The following is an 18,917-nucleotide window of genomic DNA, read 5'->3' on the forward strand; positions in this document are numbered from 1 at the left end:
TGAGGAGGTCCATTCTCTTCTTTCTGAGACTGGCATGGGGCAGTCCTTGCGCTTGTTTGGACAGTGCTTGCAAAAAGTTGGGCTTGGTTCTGCTTCGGGCTCCTGTTGAGCATTGCTGTCATAGAGTCATAGAATAACATAGGCTGGAAGGGCCACTGGAGGTCATGCGATCCAAACTGAAACTCAGAGAAAGATCAGTTGCAATGTTAGATGAGAGATTGTACAATACCACAAATTTAGGGATTTTTTTTTTCCTAACAGAGGAGTTATTACAAATTCACACTGACGCAACAGCAGATGCGGCCTGTCTCTAGTATCAGTTTGTTGACCATTTTCTCAGGGTGTTTATAGGGACCATATCCACTAGATTCAGGAGAGCAATTCAAAATTTTCGGTAAATACTAGATTTGGTATTCTAACAAATATCCTTCAGCTGTGCTACGTCACTTCCATGTTCACTTTTCATGTACCCTCAGGTAGTTATATTTTCTGGTAGGAAAGTCCATGGGAAGCACATTTAAAAGTTTCCAACAAGCAAATACTGAAACCTATGTGAAATTAAGTTAATGGATAAATTCAAGGAACCTGTATTTTATGCATGAAACAGGTGCCCAGAGAATTATGTGAATGTTTCTGTTTTATTTGTGTAGCATATTGTTAACTTTGTTAGTTGCGCGATGTGACAATGTCATTACTAAGTCCAATGGTAAACGAGACACCCAGATGATAACTTGATAGGTGTTGTGTTTTTTTTTGTCCTGTTTTGTTTTAATTGAACAGCATGGGAATGAGCCATGATGACGATCATCTGCCCTGTGCAGGGAGGTCCCATATTATGTCTGGAGAATGGGTCAAGGGCAGGAACCCCAGTGACCTTTCCTGGTCTTCATGCAGCCGCGATGACCTTGAAAACTTCCTAAAGTAAGGATTGCACTGATTATCAAATATCCTATCAGGCACAAATCCAATGTTCTATCTGAAAGCGAGAGCCTAGACAAATTTCCGTTAAAAAAAAAAGAAGTGTCTGCATGTGTCATTAGGGTGTGCAAGTTTGACTCTGTATCCATTGCTGTAGCCCCTTTGAAACTGAGGTTTACAGGGAGGCAGAGGATTTATGTGCTGCTGCCATTGTACTGCTAACATCTTAAAAACAATCCCAGTTTACCTGCATTTTGCAAACAAGTGCCTTTCATATTTGCAGTGTGTGTGTGTAGGTACCCTGAAAAAATCTTCCATTGCATCCATATTTCAGTTTCTCATGTTCAGCAGTTCACTAAGAACTTCTGTCCTACTGCTTGTTAATCCTTGTATACAATAGCAAGCCCTAGACTTGTCTGAACTCCTCATAGTGGTCTTAGACCTACAATGCAACTCTCTGACAAATGGTGTCTGGCACAGCAGCTAGTACCTTTATTGCTAGTAATGGGTTCAGCATGGAAAAGTCCCGACTCTGGGGATTAGAGGTGTGAGAGAAAGGAAAAAAATGAAAATGGGACATCTAGTGTTACATGAAAGCATGAATTTGAAAAAAAGGTTGCACTCCCTCTGGTCTGTGACAGAGGGGAGATGACAAACTGATATTCCAATTTGTCAACAATTGTTTTGAAGACAAAGGCAAAAATCTTTCCTTTATGCCTGTGATAAATAAGAAGTCCATGGCTTAAAATTTAGCTCGGGGGATTCAGGTGAGACACGCCATAAGACTTTCTAGCTATCATTGTAAGGCTTGTGAAGCTGTTGAGATTGATAGCTTCAGGGCAAAACTGAGCCTCCCTCAGATTTTTAGGAATAATTTAGACACATACTTATGGCGAATGATGTGAATATAGTAGATTCTGCCTTGAGGCCTGGGGTGGGGGATGAGTTCTCAAGGACCTTTCTATCCATAGCTTTAATGATTTAGAAACCTTCCAGAAGGATACTGAGAAAACCACCACTGTTTCACACAAGGTCATTAGATTCCGTGTTAAAGACAGGACAACAGCTGCTCTACAGCAGTGATCTAACACTCGAGTTCAAAGGTACTTCCCCTTACAGGCATGTTTAATTATCGCACTCCGCAGGTCCAAGGTCAGCACCTGTTTGCTGGTAACAGACCCCCGAAGCCAGTACGCGGTGCGGCTCCCTCACAAGCTGCCTGGAATGCACTACAGCGCCGATGAGCAGTGCCAGATCCTCTTTGGGACCAATGCTACGTTCTGTAAAAATATGGAGGTAAGAGCTCGTGGTGTGTGCCTGGAAATGAGGTGGGATGTGGCAATATAGTTGTTGAATGTTGGAGAAGTGGAGGAGTCTGTAACTTTCTCAGAGTTATTGTGGGATTTTCAGCATGTTCAGCACTACTGCCACAACATCAGTAGTCAAAATCCCATTGACCTTCGTGTCAACAGCACGTAGTGCTGCAGTCCTCCTCCTTTCCCCACGTTGGTCTTCTTAATGTCCTACAGCAGACCCATAAGAACTTTTGTGCGTATTCAGTCTTCATTTAGCAACAGTTCCCTTTCGATGTGGTTTTGCTGCAGTACTCAGTAGATGCTGTTTTCCTCGTAGTTCAGCTGAGAGGAAACTCTTTTCTCACAGGAGTGCCTGCCTGCCATCACAGACTCACCTTAGATGTCTGATCTTTCAGTAGGCCTCACCCTTGGACCATTACAATGTTCTTGTGAACTCACTCTAACTCTTTTCCAAGGAAATATCAATGACTGCTTGCTTGATGGGGCCGTTTAGAGATCTGTACAGAATTAGGCCCCTTCGTGTGTGTTTTCTAAGCAGAATGATGTTCAGTCAGGCCTTGGGTGCAACATGGCTCATACCATGTGGTTGGGCAGCAAAATGGAAACAGTGATTGTTGATGTTTCTAGAATTAGGTCGTATTTGAGATGAGGCTGTCTGACTTGTCCTCTGGAATTTAGATATCTAAACTCTTTCTAAAGCCTTGCACATAATTAGGTGTCTTGTATTCTGAGCCGAGCTTGTCCACATCCCCCTTTAAATGGGGACTGGAGAAAGGCTTACTTCCACTGTGCCCTTGGAGATACCCAGAAGAAAGTCTTGAAGCACCGTGTCCTGTCACCAGCACCAGCTGGCATGCATTCTGTCCTAGACAGGCAGGCATAGGATAGTCCAGTTTCTTGCTGTCATTAACTAGCCACATAGAGTTCGAACTTGTCCCTGAGAACCACTCCGAACAGTCATGAGATCGTAAATCAGTTCTAACAAAGAAAATAATAATGAGTGATAACTGGGATTTGTAAGTGCCAAATGACTAAAACCGTTGAACCCATGCAAGTCCTGGGAACATAGTCTTAGTTTCACGTTTGTTGTTTTATTTGTTTTGGATTTGGAAGCTAGCTAATATAAAACATTAAAACAATAAGAAAAGAATCTGGGTAGATTGTATTTTCCAGCTCCATCAAGAAAATGCAGACCACCAGGACTACTGTACTGGAAGCTAAGTGTTAGAATATAGGTCTGTAAAGAAAATCCCAGATCTACCGTGGATGGTTCAAGTTTTTCTACTTGTGTGGGTGTCACAAGCCTTGACTAGTGTTGGAACAGATATTTGCTATTTTCCTTGTTGCGATAAAACACATTCTGTTTCTGGATAGTCCAGTGCCTAATGAGAATGTCAGCCTACTAGTAGGTGGTCAGCATTTCTTAGGCAGAAATTGCATGTCCATTAGTAGAGTCTGGCATTGTTTCAGGAGCAAGTTGCTTTCCAGAAGAACAAACCAACAGGCACTGCTGCAAGATACTTCTCTGCAACATGCAGACTGCAGGTATTTGTGCCCCCTATGATTTTTCACTAGTCTTATTACTTGACAGCTTTAGAACACAGCAAAAGCTGTTTTCTTTCCCTCCATCACTCCCTCCGTATCTCCCAAAGAAAGGATAATTCCTAAGTTGTTAGTAGTTTCTAAAGAAAAGCCTTGTAAAACTTCTGCTAATTAAAAAGAATTTGCGAATGCTTACTTAGAAATATTTTTCTGTATCAGATGTGCGATAGAGTTAACATTTGCACTCTGAAGATTTGGATCAATTATGGCACATGCCATTAATTTAAGTAAATATTTGCATCCTGTTATGCTACTCTGAATTGGAGATTGAAGGCAAGGGAATCAGTTTTTAGAAGAAATGATCAGCTTTAATTTTTAAACCTTCAAAGTTTTTGTTCTTTTCACCTTAGTGTTTCTCATGCCTCATCTGCAGAATGCTTGTGTTGTAAGTCTCAAAGCTGTCTACAATAATATGAACCAAGAAAAAAATTGGCACTAGTCATTGGCATTAGCTGTAGAAATTATTGGCAAATGTAGCTGTCTCCTCTTTTAGCCAATGGTAATGTGGTATTTTTAATTCAATAAAGTATTAAAAAAATCCAAATGTAAAAGTAATAAACATTTGACAGTAAATATTTGTTACAAAAAGGAAATAAACTTCAGGAAATTAGCCTGCTCAGTCTTTTTATGCTTACATGTGTCTACTGTCTATTTTCTTATTTAATAAAAGAGCTACGCTATACCATTTCGTTGGAGATGGCTGAGCTACATAATCACAGGCAAAGCAGAGGACCTATATTCAAAAATGTCCTACAGCCTGATTGTAGAGCAAAATTCAGAGATTAGATGAATCCCAAATTTCCCCATTTTTGAGAAATTGGAGAAACTTTTTGTACAGTAAGCTCTGTCCCTTTATGGCAATGAGAAAGAAATTTTTAAAGGGGTGTAATATCCTTTGCTTTCACAGAGAGCCAGGTGCCTAAATGCTTGGCAGCGTTTGGAGCTCAGACGCTGGTCCAACTAGATAGTTAATCCATGAATATTCAACCTTATCTGGATATTTCATACTGTATCTCCAAAATTCCTCTTCCATGTTTGTTTTTAATGGTAACTCAGATGCTGTAATACAAAATAGTGGCCTTCAGAATTTTAACAGTTTCCCAGACCAGCAAAAAGTAGCTCCTTGCTATCTTATTCCAAATCTGCAGAACAGAAATGAAAACCTATGAGGTCGGCTCAGCTGTACGTTAACTTTGCCTGTTGGCATTCCTTTTAAATTTGTTTAGATCCTGTGTCTACATTTCAATATACTAATGATCAGTGGGAATGCTTATATAGCAGGAAATACGACTGTGCTTCTACCATACGAGACACCTGTCCGTTTCCAGGTGGGAGGTTGTACAGTCATGCCCTCTGGCAGTGCTAGAAGAGCTTTCGGCCCACATAGGAGATTGCACAGTCCTTTATATTTTGAAGGAGATAACTTGTTTTTACCAGAAATTAAATAAATGACTGTGCTATCCTCAAGTTCTGAGCAAAATCACGATGGGACTTGCAGAAGAAGCTGAACAACAATGCACCTTTGATACTGCATGGTGCATTATCAGCGTACCCCAAACACAGAGACCTCTGGGGACTTGGCTGCTGAATGTCAGTGGGAGTTGGGGCCAACACGCAAATTACTGGAATTGAACCTGTCTGACCTCCGTTCTTCAGATCTGCACAATGAATCAAGTCTTGTGAATTCATGTGACCCCTGTGCAAGAGGAAGCAAAAGGCTTCTGTCCCACTCAAGCTATGAAGACCTCTGCAGACTGGAGACTTTTAACTCTTTGCTCTCCCTTTTTTTTAGCAGTGTTATCAGTGAGAGGAAAAGCATAAACGGTTAATGCCTGCATCTGTCTCAGAGCAGAGGTGGTGTTTCTCCACCAGAAACATGTGAAAATGCATTGTTCATAACCTCTTATGAAAATATCCCGTGTGTTTAGTCAGAAACCCGTGTTTATTTTTCAGACTGGCATGCCTACTAATAGAGGCTTTTGCACTGAAATTATATTTATGGAAAAAATGTGATTTCTATCTTTTGTATCCAGTGTTTGGCTTTTTGTTTTATAAGCCTTTTGGCTTATTTATTATTAACACATTTTTGCGGGTTTTTACATAACCATTATCTTTCAGGATTGTTTTGAGTCAAAACCGTGCTTAGGCTAAAATGGCATGTGGAAAGAGATTACCATTGTTACAAAGGGATTTTTTGCTGAAAAAGGGACGCTGTCAACTTGGATGTAACTGGCTATGTGGATTTTGACATGACACTTTTTAGAAAATGTAAGGCAGCTAGAATTGGCTCTACCATTTTCCTTGAGTTCAAGTCGTTTTTTAACAAATATACGTATCTCCCAATATCTAAAAGCCACAAGGCAGCAGCACAAACAAGGGGGCAAAATTGACTGTAAGCCAAATGAGACGGACTGGACTCCTGGGCTGAAATGGAAAAGGAACAGAACCAAGAAAATGTAAAGAAAGAGGAACCGTAATAATCAAGGAAGATCAACGGCTGTAATAATCAAGTGGATTGTATGTATCCCTTTCGTTTTCATATTTGATGGCACAATGCTGAATATAATTAAGCGATTGTGGGTGTCTGTCATCTGGATCTTGATCACAGAGAGACTGCCAGAGTGGACTTTTGGACTCCATGCCTGGGAATCAATGGGCCTTTGTTTTTTCTTCACAGAGTCATTTGCAAGATCCAGACAATGATAGTAAGCCCTATTATTTAGTAATGTATAGAATATTTACAAGAACATGGTATTTAGATTTTGAGCTGATTTATCCTGAAAATAATAGGCTGCATTGTCGTTTTCTGTACAGTCGGGAACTTTGTCTACATAATTTTCTATCACACATACACACTTTAACTTCTGTGTAAATATAATAATAATACATCTGGAAAAAGGATGGGTTTGGTTTTGTTGAGGCTTGCAGGATAGGAGCCTGGCAATTCTAAAAATAAAATTAGAAGATTTTATTTTTTTTAGAAGTAAAGGCAACAACTTCCTTAATTGCCACACTATATTTTATAGTTTTCCTAATGTAGGTTGTTAAAATTCAGACTATTTTCACGTTGACTGTTTCATATGAAACTGAAGTGTCGTATTTCACTGCTTCTGTATGTTGCAAAAAGACCTTTTTCTCTTTATTTTCAGTGGAAATACTTTTTGTTTAATAGAGAGAAAGAGAGAGAGAAGCAGAGTTCCTGCCTGGGCAGCACAGCCCAGTTTACAATTATTGGAATGCTTCAGAAATTTTTGTATGTGTTTCAGTTTGGAAGATGGTCAAAACACATTCTGGTGCAGTGGTTTAAAGAAAAATAAAAAGAGAGAGGGGAACCAAAATAAAATTATAAAAATACAAAGTGGAAATTTAAGAATATAAAAATAACAAACTCTTAAAAATAATACAGAGTGCCTATTAAGAATCGAGCACTTGAGCTTGGAAATCCTTTATTTTCTTATTGAGACACAAAGAGAGGGAGAAAGGGTTAGTGTAGCCTTGTGATGTGGCATCTACAGCAGAAGCATGAACTTAACAAAATTAGCCAAAATGCAATTGAGTATCAGCCTGCAAATAGCGTGTAACAAGTTAGAAGGGCAGTCAGCCCTCTCCATTGGCATTCTGGGAACTTCCCCTCTCTGAAGCACTCTGAAAACTCCCATAATCTTCACAACCACATCTAAACACTGTATGTACGTATCTATTTATTTTTGCTAGTCCTCTCTTCTTCTTACTAATGGCCAAGAAATGTATTCCCTGATGCCCAGTGTTTTTTTTTTTTGTGTGTTGTTGTTTTTTTAATGTCCAACAGTACCTGTTATTAAAAAATCCGTACTTTTCTTATCTTGAAATCAGGCGTTAGGGCCTGAGGAGTTGGCTGCGAGTTGCTAGGTGAGCATTACCGTCACTGAGGACAACAAGAGATGGATGATGCAAGGTGCAAGGTCAGAGTTTTAGGTTCTAAGCTGCAAACGTAGTATTCAATGGGAGTGATTAGGCTGTTACGAAACGTCCCCGCAGCTCTTTGCCGTATCTCCACCATGGGTAGATATCTCCTGAGACAGCACCTACCCCAGGCACCACGCTTAACTTTTGGCTGACCCAGCCTTCAGGGTTGTAGGATGATAGCATGGTGCTGTGAACTCAGATTTTCTTGGTGGGTGCCTGTAGTATTAACCTTAGAAACAGCACTTAACACATGACATCTACAACACCATGCAAGTGCAGCCTCTGTGGCTGTGACTTAGCTGATTAGCTACACTTCTTCTAAGGCCTACTGAGGTAGAAGTTTGCAATAAGCCAAAGTAGAACATTTCTAATGTTTAATTTAAGGGACTATCACGTCTCTACTTCTCTGAGGTTTGATCCCATAATGATACTTACATGACTTCTTCAGCTGATGTAACATGTACTGTTGTGTTCTTTCATTTAAAGTGCTGAAAATTGGGCTCAGCAAATTTGAAGAGCTCATACATCAAAAAAGAACTCTCTGTTGGTAGAAAGATGGAAAAAAAATACATTTTTTCTAACTGTTTCTCTGAGTGTCTGATAATCATAGAGCCACAGGAAGTAGTGTCATGAATGCACTAAAGGCACTAAAAAAATTAGTATTTAGCATATGCTTCGTTGTCATAAAATCCGTTTGTGGTCTTATTAATATTTTTTTTCCAATCTCTTTCTTTGGACTATTACATTAATTCCAGGTGTGTGAAAAAATAAAATAGATCTGGTACTCTTTGTTTCTCCCTAAAATACGAAGAGGAAACATTGTTCTGTTTTAGTTGTAGATCAGAAGTCTTGGTATCATTGCATATATATGTGAGGAGTCAGGTACATTTCGTATGGGATCCATTTCTTCATAGCCGGAGTAATGCAGATCAAGCCATCTCGCTCAGAGAACCAAACCCAGCATGCTGCCCTTCATGTTTGCTGGATTCAGTTTGTTGTGTTTTCTGTGACACAGAACGTTAACAAATCTCGGAAATGCCTACGGTGAGGTTTTTCTGCTTTTCAACAGGGAAGAGGGTAGCACCGGAAAGCAGTTGACTCTGAAGGGCCATTTCCTCAAGAGTTCTTTAACTCTCCAAGACCTTTTAACTTCCTCAGAAGTTAAAACAAACTCTCTGATTGTGTGCACGTTGTCTGATGTCGGTGACTTTCCACTCACACAAGTACTGATGAAGAGTCCGTTCACTGGGTAAATGGAGTTGCATTGATGTAAATACTGCTACCTAAAGGGGAATCATCTCAAATCTGTTTGTTGGCTCCAAGAAGGCAGGTTATTAGCCCTGCTCATCGAAAAAGCATCACTGTGCACATTTCTCTGTGTTCTGAAAATTTCATCATCAGGTAGTGAAAACAGGGAGGTGTTCTTAAGAATCCTTTTCTAGCTGCACCTAGAAAGGTAACACATTTATTTTTTTTATAATTTGGACTGAGATGCTTTCTGTCCAGCAGTAAAGAGATCCATTCTTCTTTGTCATTAATGACTACAATTATGTATTACAAGTTTGTTGGATTGCCACCCAGATATTGACTGTTGCCTGAATATTCTAGTCCCTTGTGATTCTTTCCTGTGTGTTTCCATGTCTTCTGGATCAAATCTATCACTTGGACAGGCAGACACAGGCTTCCAGTATTGGACCTGCCACTTGTTCCTTGGGCTGTCAGCTGTACAGGAAGGTCCGCAGCTGCCCGCTGATAAATGCCCGCAAGCGTCCCAGTTATCTTGCCTGGGGCAGCACATGGCTCCTTTTCAGAAGTGTCTTCCAATTTTATAGGATTCTGGTTTTCAACACTTCTCATCTAGCTTTCAACAGCAAGAAACTGCACTTAACAGCAGTGGCAAACACTAGTGTTCACCTCCCTGCGATCCATTGTGGATCGTCAGTTGTTTGTAGACCCAGAAGTAAAGGTACTGGCAGGGTAGAAAATGTGAGCGTTGTTTTTATCACCTTGTTGTGTAAAGAGTTCATCCTCAGAAGCACGCTGTGAGGCTTTGAACAGGAAAGTGTGTGTGAGTTGTGTGTTTATTGTACTTAATAGGTGTTAATTAGGAATCTGTTTATCAGCATGTTTTATCTCACAGTTAGCTATATGCCAAGCCAAAACCTTGGCGAAATCAGACATCTGATAGTTCATTGAAAGCCAGTTTATTTATAAATGTGCCTTTGTGTTATGTGGTCTCTTGCTTGTCTTCCTTAAAGATATTTGTTCTTTCTAAGTCCTTCTTCATAATCCCCTCATTTTGACAGCAAAATTGTTTTCATGGTGGTTTAATTCTGCTCCTAGAAATAAGAGGTTCCTCTTTCCAGTGGGCAATAGGCTGCAGGAACAATTTCTTTCTCAGGGGAACTAAATGTTTTTTTTTTTTTTTTTGGATGAATCCAAGATGAGGGAGTGAGTGTGTAGGGAAGGAACTAGCTTGTGGAGCTGTTACCTGCTGGAAGGACATCTTTATTCACTGGATTCTCTTTATGCTAAGGAGATTTGGAAGCTTCCTTTTGTAGGTAATAATGTTTGGCTTTGAGACAGAGGAGTATTGCGAGCTCTCTCTTCTCACTGGGATCATCTGAGGTCACTGGGCAGAATCGCAGTGCTTTTAGTGGCTGTGGTGATGCAATAGCTAACCCAGGACCTAGCAGGCTCTATACTCATTGCCTGTGGGCAAAGAGCTGGCTGAATTAATGCTGGCTTCTCCTCGCTTCCAGCTGCAGCACTGAGTTAAAGAACCTTAAAATAGATTACTTCCCTGGAGCCACACGCGAGTGGTCCTAGTGCTTCACACGCCGCAAGCCTCTGCTGGCACATGGCTGGGACAGAGCTGGATGTAAGGTAAACACCATCTTCAGGCACAGTGTGTGTTGTGAAAAAGTAGGAAAAGCTGTGAAAGGTGGGAAGGCCCCCAGCCAGACATGTTCCTGGGAGCATCCCAGGAGTTGTTCCTAGTTTTACCCTGAAGTTTAGCCAGCAGGCAGTGCGAGTCTGCGGCTGTGACACTGAGCAGAGGACTGTGGCGCTCGGAGCCCTGTTTTCGCTTGTGTCCCAGCAGACTTTCAGTAGGACATTTAATCCCTTTCTGTTCCTCTCTTCCCGCATATGTAGGAAAGAGAAAAAGCTCCCTTTATCTCCGTAGTCCCAGGAGAGTCTGTTTAGATTACAAGTTCTTTGAGGAAGAGAAAACACCTGGCACAGTAAGGCCCCTTTCTCAAATAGGTGCCATTATAGTAGCTGTAATCGGAGGCATCCCACACCTGCCAAGCAGATACCTCCTAGATTGGGAGCTTCCAGACTGTGACCTCTCACTGCTGGCTTCTAATAACTATGCAGGCAACTTTTGCTATCTTGCGGGAGTTTTTGAGAGTTCCAAATTTGTCCATTTAATATTTTTTTTCTGCATAAATTCCTTAATGTTTCAGTTGAACAAAGCATTTCAATTTTTAAAAAGGAAACCTGATATTTTATCGAAATACTACATTTCAACAACCATCTCACTTTTTTTTTCTCCCCTCTTGGAAATATTTCAAGCCGGGAGTTGGTCCAAAGATGACCTTTCCCCACAGACAGTTTCAACAAATCAATATTTTTCCAGAGAAGAATATCTATCATTGGACAATCCTATCTGGCATTTTGTGGATGCTGTAGGGAGGACTTTACAGGCAGAGACCTGCCTTCTAAAAGCTGGTTGCTGAATGTACAATTAGCAGTAATACCGCTCTTTTTATGGCTTCTTCTATATCAATGAAAGCTCTGAACTGACATTCATATACAAGCAGCTTTCTTTCAAGCCGTGCCATTTCTTGCTTTGATATTTCCCCACAAAGCTGGCTATTTAATTATTAAAACGTCCGTCACTGCAACTGGTTAGCTATAGGACTGTTTAATGGGGATTTTTGTTTGGGTTTGTATTGTAGCTGAAGAGGATATATGATCTCTTTTGAAACGAGCTATTAACATGATAAAACATCTTGGGAATATACAATACCAAAGCTGATGGTTTAATCTTTGCTGGGGTATCTGAAAGCTGTATTAAATACAGGGGTCTGCACTAACGAGTACTTGAGCTTTGTAGTGGTATGGCACTAGAACACAGAGCTGAATCGCAGTTACCAGATTTTTCTCTAACTGTTTCCTGAAATGTGCTTTGCATTTAGTATCCAGAATCAAACACAGGGATACTATAAAAATCCTGCGTTTTTCATACCTCAAAGATGGGAATTTTCAGAAAGGTTGGTATCGGTCAGAGAGCGTTTTATTATATTTTTGTGTGTGTATGCCTGTATATATATACAGGTACAGACGAACATATATACATATATACGCGTACACCCGTACAAGTGAATGTTTGCCCCAGCTGCGTTTATGGGCTGGTCTCAGTTCTGTCCTGGTACAGACACACCTGTTTGAGGTTAGCTGTGCCCGTTGCTCCCCCCAGGCAAGGGCTCATACCTGGGCATGTTAGCTGAGTTTAGCACCTTCCACATTCTTGCGGACTAAGGAAGAATTCTGTTTGGCAACCAAAATTGTACCAAAAGCCACTTTATTTTTATGACTTTCTGGTTCCACCACCCCTCTTCCTCCTTCCTTTTTTATATCAAAGAGGAGAATTTAACCCTAATGTACATGCAGCTTAAGATCCAGGGACTTGTGGCTGAAGATTAGCAAATACTGGACTTGTATAAGGCACAGATAGCTGACAGTGGTGCTCATATGTGTCTAGAACAACATCTTAGGCATGTGGTGACTTTCATTACATCTTCAACCAGCATGTCCTCCTGACAGAAAGCAGAAGCAGTGAGTTTCCTTCTGTTAAAACAGATGCAAGCGTGTTGTAGCTTTACATCTAGGAAAACAAGCATCCTCTCCGAGCTGGAAGTTTGGCATTTTGGGAAAAGCTTTCTCAGTTTAAAGAGTTTATTGCCGAGATTGGTGTTGTTTCTTTAACACTTGACAGTAAATAGATGTCCTTCTTGATTTTAATGCTCTCCAGGGGAGGAGAGGTTTTGAGAACCTGGGAGTTGTGGTGTGGAACAACTGATTTCTCAGTTTGTTCTGAAATCTCCGGTTTGTCTATTCTTCTGCCTCAGCATACCTAGCTGTAAAACAGCATGTGATGTCCTTGTGGCTAATGGGTGCTTAAGTGCTTTCAGAGCTGTGGGTAAACCACTAATTAGTCACAGTCATTTAGTCAGAGTGACGTCTGATATTTTCTCATGTGCTATATTAGCTTGGGAAAAATGTCTTGAAAATTCATTGATTTAGGTTTCCCTGGTGTATTTGCTGTTGTTTGTTTGCTTGATGATAGCTCTCTGTGTTGTGGTTGGTACAGATGTTTCTGAATCGTGCTGTCTGCTTCTAGTTGTTGTGAACGTTCTTTTGGTTGAAATAGCGCAAAAGCCTCTTTCCAGAAAGAAACGTGGAAATAAAACAGGACGCAGATACTGCAGTGATAACTATTTTGTTTAGCATGTTCTACATCATCACTCTTGGTGTTGGGATTTCTCTCATCTGCACCCTCTGCCGTACAGATCGCTTTTATGCAGACATACCAACACGCGTGTACACGAAGCACACATGCACCCACAGTCTCAAACATTACATTGTGAAAGAGCCGTAAGGTTGAGGCCTGTTGACTCAACTGTTTAATGAGGTGCAATAAATCTTGACAAGACCAGCTGGCACTGGAGTCAGGCTTCTCATCTTTTTACCATTACATTGAAACGTGAACAATAGTGGAAAGAAATGTAACTCGTCTTTTTCTGTTTTTGGTGCTCAGATCTGTAGCACTGTATTGAAATCATCCACTCCCATGGAATGTTAAGCACGGTGGGTGCTGTGGAAAATGTTAACAACGTAAAGGCCCTTTCTCCTGGTTCTTTTTCTCGAATTCTGAAAACGTTATTGACCTGACAGATCACGCAAATGTGGTCAGCATTAATATCCCTCTAACACACACTGCCTGAGCAGAGCAGCAGTGTTGAGTAATGGCAGGCAGAACATGTTTCAAGTCTGGTAGCAAGACATGCGGTACCTCGTGCTGCTCTTGCCCTCGCATCTGACTTTTCACCTTCTCTAGCACAATGGACTCTAGCAGCTACTTCTCACCACCAAACCCTTCCTGACTTTCTCCCTGCCTGTCTGCTTATAGCTTATCACCAAGCTCCTCTGCTGCATGGCACACCACGAAATCCTTTCTTCTTTCTCCTTCCTCCTTCAGATCTTCTTCTCCCAAGGGTCAGTGCTAGCTGATTATAGCAACCACCAGGACAAACGGGGCTGACTGGGCTTTACCATGCTTAGTTGCTTGAATACCTCTAAAAAAAAATACAAGTAATTAAGGAGCTCAGACACCCAAACATGTGGCATGGCTCCAAAGCTCTCATCATGTCCTCCCAGCTTCCTTTTTAATGGGCCAGATTTATTCTAGTGAAAAAGAAATCTCTTTAAATAATGTACTTCTCATTTAGGGTGGTTTCTGTTTCTGACAATGGCATCCATCAACCTCTTTTATGTTCCCAGCCCCAACACTTCATGACAATTTACCCTTAAAAATAATTGCTCCCAAACCAACTAGAGGCCTCTGGATTCACATGAGAGAGACTGCCCGAGCTTTGCAGTGTATCCCATAATGATAACTGACATCCAGAAGTAATAATTGTACCTCATTGCTTTGTGATTACAGCATTTGATGTGTGCTGGGCTCTGGTGCCTGGTGGAAGGAGATACATCCTGTAAAACAAAGTTGGATCCCCCTCTGGATGGCACTGAATGTGGCGCAGACAAGGTAATCAAAACTCTCAGCAGCAGTGAGTTTGTTTTTTCCAGCATTGTCCCTGGAATATTGTTTCCAAGATGTTCACTATTTACCATGAACCCATTATTTTATACCAATTCTGTTACAGAAACTGCTCAATTAACAGCTGGATTGGGTTAGATCTTTCTGATTGTATGTTAGGTGTGTTCCAGTAGCCTCTGGAAACCTCAACAGGGAAGCTTTTGTGGTCTAGGCCCTACACAAACACTCCAGGAAAACCCCATGCCTCACCCTGCTAACTGCACAGCCTGAGCACCCTGTGAGCCACACGAGGTGGTAGCCCGCTCCTGGCAGGTCTGCAGGTGATGTTTCAAGGGTGAGGTGTTTTTTCAGTACAAGCTAAGGTAGTAGTGTTCTTAGCTGTATTTGAGACAGGAAGTATGGAGAGCATTTAGGTTGGCATTTGGGGAGTGGAGGCAAATGGGGAAAGAACAAGAGGCTACTTGAAAACTTCACAGTTTCTAAAAGGAGCTCAAAATATGTTGAGTTCAAATTGGGTGATGTTCAGTTATTTTGAAGTGTTATTTGCTGTACTGTGTGTATATGCTTAGATGACTAAGGCATATACGGACTTTCCAGAGTCCCGGTCAATGGAGAAAATGGCTACAGAAACCACAAAGTAAGCTCTCAGGTTAGTGGATCTCCCTCCAGTGAACTTCATCATTCCATTAGCCAACTTCAGTGCTGTAAGGGTGTGAGTTACTGAGGCTCAGCTGCTACCTCCCAGCTGCGCTAACAGAAGTTGGCTTAAGTGATCCTGTTTAACCTCTGCAATGGGCTGTGCTAGGTGGTACGTGGTTCGTAAATGTGCATGGTTCCTTCTCCCACTGTGGCTGATAATTCCTAAAGCTACAAAGGAACTTGACTGGCTTGGTAACCACCAGCCTCCCTACTTAGTAGTTTGGGATTCTGGTATTTATTGTGTGCTGCATTGTTGGGGAGGTAAGAAAGAGAAAACCTTAAAAGCTTGTTGCTAAAATCAAAGATCAGAGACCTTTTCTTTGCTTGCAAATAGAAGATAAACAATGAGAAGAAAAGCTATGTTCTGGAAAGCATGACAAGGAAATTGAGACAAAATGTTTTTGCATATATGTTTTTCTAACCACAGGAGTCCAGTGATTTGTTCGTCAGAATGCTTTGCAGTTGCTTACTGTATCATATCCTGGACAGAGCAAGAGAATGGGCTGAGTTTGCTGCTTGGTCAGGAGCCAGTGCAACCTATTAGAATCAAAGTTTTTTTGGGGCCTTAGCCAAGCTAGGGTCAAAATACCTCAATGATTTTGTAGATACCGGGAATGCTGCTGATGAAGACATTGCTTTGGGGTATAAGTTCTTGAACTCAGTTTCTGTGAAGAGTGTAGCTTGAAGTCTTAGCATTTAGATAATTACCCGCATTACAAATGAAGGGGCTCATTTCTGTGATTTATTTTTTAATGACAGAATTCCCTTCAGGGTTTGATTGAGGGTGACACTTAATTTCTGTGTTTCTCCTCCTCCATCTCACAGAAGCCTTGAATTTCCAGAAACTTTAACATGGGCTTTTGTAATCTTTGAGACATCCTTTTAAGTCCACCAGTACAGGATTGTTTGCAAGATCAGGGCTTCCTTTCAGCCTGTGCTAACGCAATTGCATTTCAGTGGTGCCGAGCTGGGGAGTGTGTCAGTAAAACTCCCATCCCTGAGCACGTCGATGGAGACTGGAGCATGTGGAGTCAGTGGAGCATGTGCAGCCGGACGTGTGGCACAGGAGTGCGATTCAGACAGCGGAAGTGCGACAATCCCCCGTAAGTCTTGACATAATGCTCATTTCCTTTTGCATGTAGCATTTAGTAAACCTTGCTGCAAGAGTTCAGTGAAGAAATGGGTAGCAGAGCTGCCTGGGGGACACGAGACCTGGCGTTCACCAGCAAGGACCAGGTCAGAATCCAGGAGTGACTTCGGAGCAAAGCATGTGCTGTGGAAGTGGCTTGAAGGGTTACCATTGGAAGTGGCCCTTTGCGATGATTCAGATATAGATACAACTGAATTAAAGACCTGTGGGTTGGCAGAGGAATGATGCTGTGTTTTCTCTTCTGCACTGCAGTGGATGAGAAGGGGCAATCTGGATCTGCAGAGCAAACTGAGCCAATACGTCTTAGAGATCAGTTTTGCAGGCAATGCTGGCTTCGGCTGTCCCTGTGGGCTTGGGAAACAGTAGAGTGGTTGACAGTGGGCAGTGTCCTATGGTTGTGTTGGTAAGGCACCCTGAGATATTCTGTACATCGGCATGTGCTGCATATGAAAAGTGTTCTCTACACAGAGTGGACCCTGCTTGGCTCCTGCTTGGGCTTGGCTTTCTTCAGATTCAAGAAGAAATGTAAGTGATGTTATCTCCCATGTGCCATCCTTCATCCGTCTGGTCGGTTGTGGCATGCCTGGAAGTCGTCTTCTGAGAGGCCTGAACAGGTTACCTCTGTGGCCATTTAAATGGCCACCTCTGAGTGCATTATAGCTTCTGAGATGAACGAGAGTGCTCACAGTCTTGAGAGCAGCCCGCCAAGTTGTGCATCTCCAAATTTATTTATATTTTAAGGTTTTATTCACAGATAAAGCACAGGAACCTTCTTTTACATAGGGCTGAGATTCTGGCTAGCACCACAGTCACTTTGAAGACATGCCCAGGTGATGGGTAGGCACCCACTGGCTGCTGCTGAGATATATTCACGTAAAAGGGATACTTTTGTTTATTCCTCTCCTTAAGGCTGAACTGCAACTGCGTGTCTGCAGTGTCCAAGCTTGATTTTTGCCAACTCGTTTTCCTGAACAAGGGGCTGAGCTGCTTTCTTTGCTGTCAGCTACAAAAAGTCTCTTTAACCACAGCACTGACCGAACCTAAATCCATTCATCATCGTTCCTTAAATTACAGGAAATGCTCCCTCCAAGATTGCACACTGATTTTAAAATTCTCTTGCTCATATACATTCTTGGCTGGGGATACACACGTGATCTTCTTTTGCTTCATATTTCTGGCGTCAGCCCACTTCTTCTGCAGCTGGTTTATTCACTGTCCAAAAGTATTGGCTAAGGGATTTATCTTTTCGTTTATGTGTATTTGGTCTTGGGATTTTTTTCTTTTCTGGAATCTGTACTCCTGCCAGCTGACTTTTGAGCCTGTGGGACTATCAGTATTTTTAAACCAGTTGCTTCACTGTTTAATTTGGTTTTTCCTCTCTGTAATTTCTATGAGTACTTGCATGCCTTGCCTCCAAATGGTTGTAAGGCAGTGTGTCATCAGCCAGTTTGCATGTGCAGACTTCCAAGCTCTACTGCCTTGTGTTCTGGTCTAGCCTTTGGGCTATTGTCATGCAGTGGGATTGAAGGAAAAAATGGTGGTTTACACAGAACACGAGAACGAGATCCTCACCCCTTCCCCCATCGTCTCTTGTCATGTAAAAGCCTCAGGGTGGTATAAAGGGACTTTGATTTCTTCAGTCCCATTAGCGGGTGGATTCTCTTGGCAGAAATAGGGTGGAATGGTAGAAGATGGCTGTGAAGGTGCCTACCAGGAAACCTCTCAGTCTCTGTTTCAGGGGCGTATCAGGATGGTTTTGAATTACACTGTTTGTGGGAAATCCTAGGCAGTGCCACCAGCCCATACTACACAGAGCTTGAGGCCTTTATTTTTACTAATGACCATTACCAATAATAAGAGCTGCTGGCTTCCAGTCTGCATTGCCAAACTCATAGAAAGTCCTTCATGAGTTAATGACACCTGAAGATTCAAATCCAAACAACTGCTGATGAAAACACAGTGAGTAGTAGTTCTGCTGTGTCTTCGTGGTCATCAGGTTGATGCTGTGCTCTCCAGAGAGCACTCTGTTACTTTTTGGGTATTCTGATTATCTTGCGTTTGTGTTTTTTCCCGTGCATGTACACACAAACATGCACAGGCTCATTTACGCTCTGTACACTCTGCCTTTTTTTTGTTGTTCATGTCTTTTGCCATAACTAAAGAGATGGTGCTGAAACTGAAGCTCACACGTCTGATGTCTCTATGTGAGCGCGGGGTTCAGGCAGGAAGAAGCCTGTGTCATGCTTCTCGTCATCTGGACCGAGTGCTTGCCCAGACTAAGGCAACTGACAGAATCCTCCAAGATTTCGGCATCAGTCTCAGCGCATCTGCTGCCTTGCATGCCTCTGGGGCAGAGGAGAGGTGTTAGCAGTGCAAACAGGCATTTGTACAGGCTGTTCCTCTGGTGACTTTCTGTGGTGTTACGGCATCATGTAGGGTT

General features: G+C 41.9%; 1 protein-coding gene across 6 annotated transcripts in view; it reads left to right on the plus strand.

The window, feature by feature from the left end:
* Positions 1 to 18,917, plus strand: part of ADAMTS17 (ADAM metallopeptidase with thrombospondin type 1 motif 17) — a 185,558-nt gene that overhangs the window by 94,104 nt on the left and 72,537 nt on the right. For all 6 annotated transcript variants that reach the window (XM_083850395.1, XM_083850394.1, XM_083850398.1 and 3 more), the window contains 4 exons: positions 781 to 921; positions 2,064 to 2,214; positions 14,515 to 14,616; positions 16,285 to 16,430. In XM_083850395.1, the coding sequence (XP_083706521.1) occupies positions 781 to 921; positions 2,064 to 2,214; positions 14,515 to 14,616; positions 16,285 to 16,430 (540 nt within the window). The remainder of the gene's footprint in view (positions 1 to 780; positions 922 to 2,063; positions 2,215 to 14,514; positions 14,617 to 16,284; positions 16,431 to 18,917) is intronic.

This window comes from Anser anser, assembly GCF_964211835.1.
Source record: "Anser anser genome assembly, chromosome: 10".
NCBI lineage: Eukaryota > Metazoa > Chordata > Aves > Anseriformes > Anatidae > Anser > Anser anser.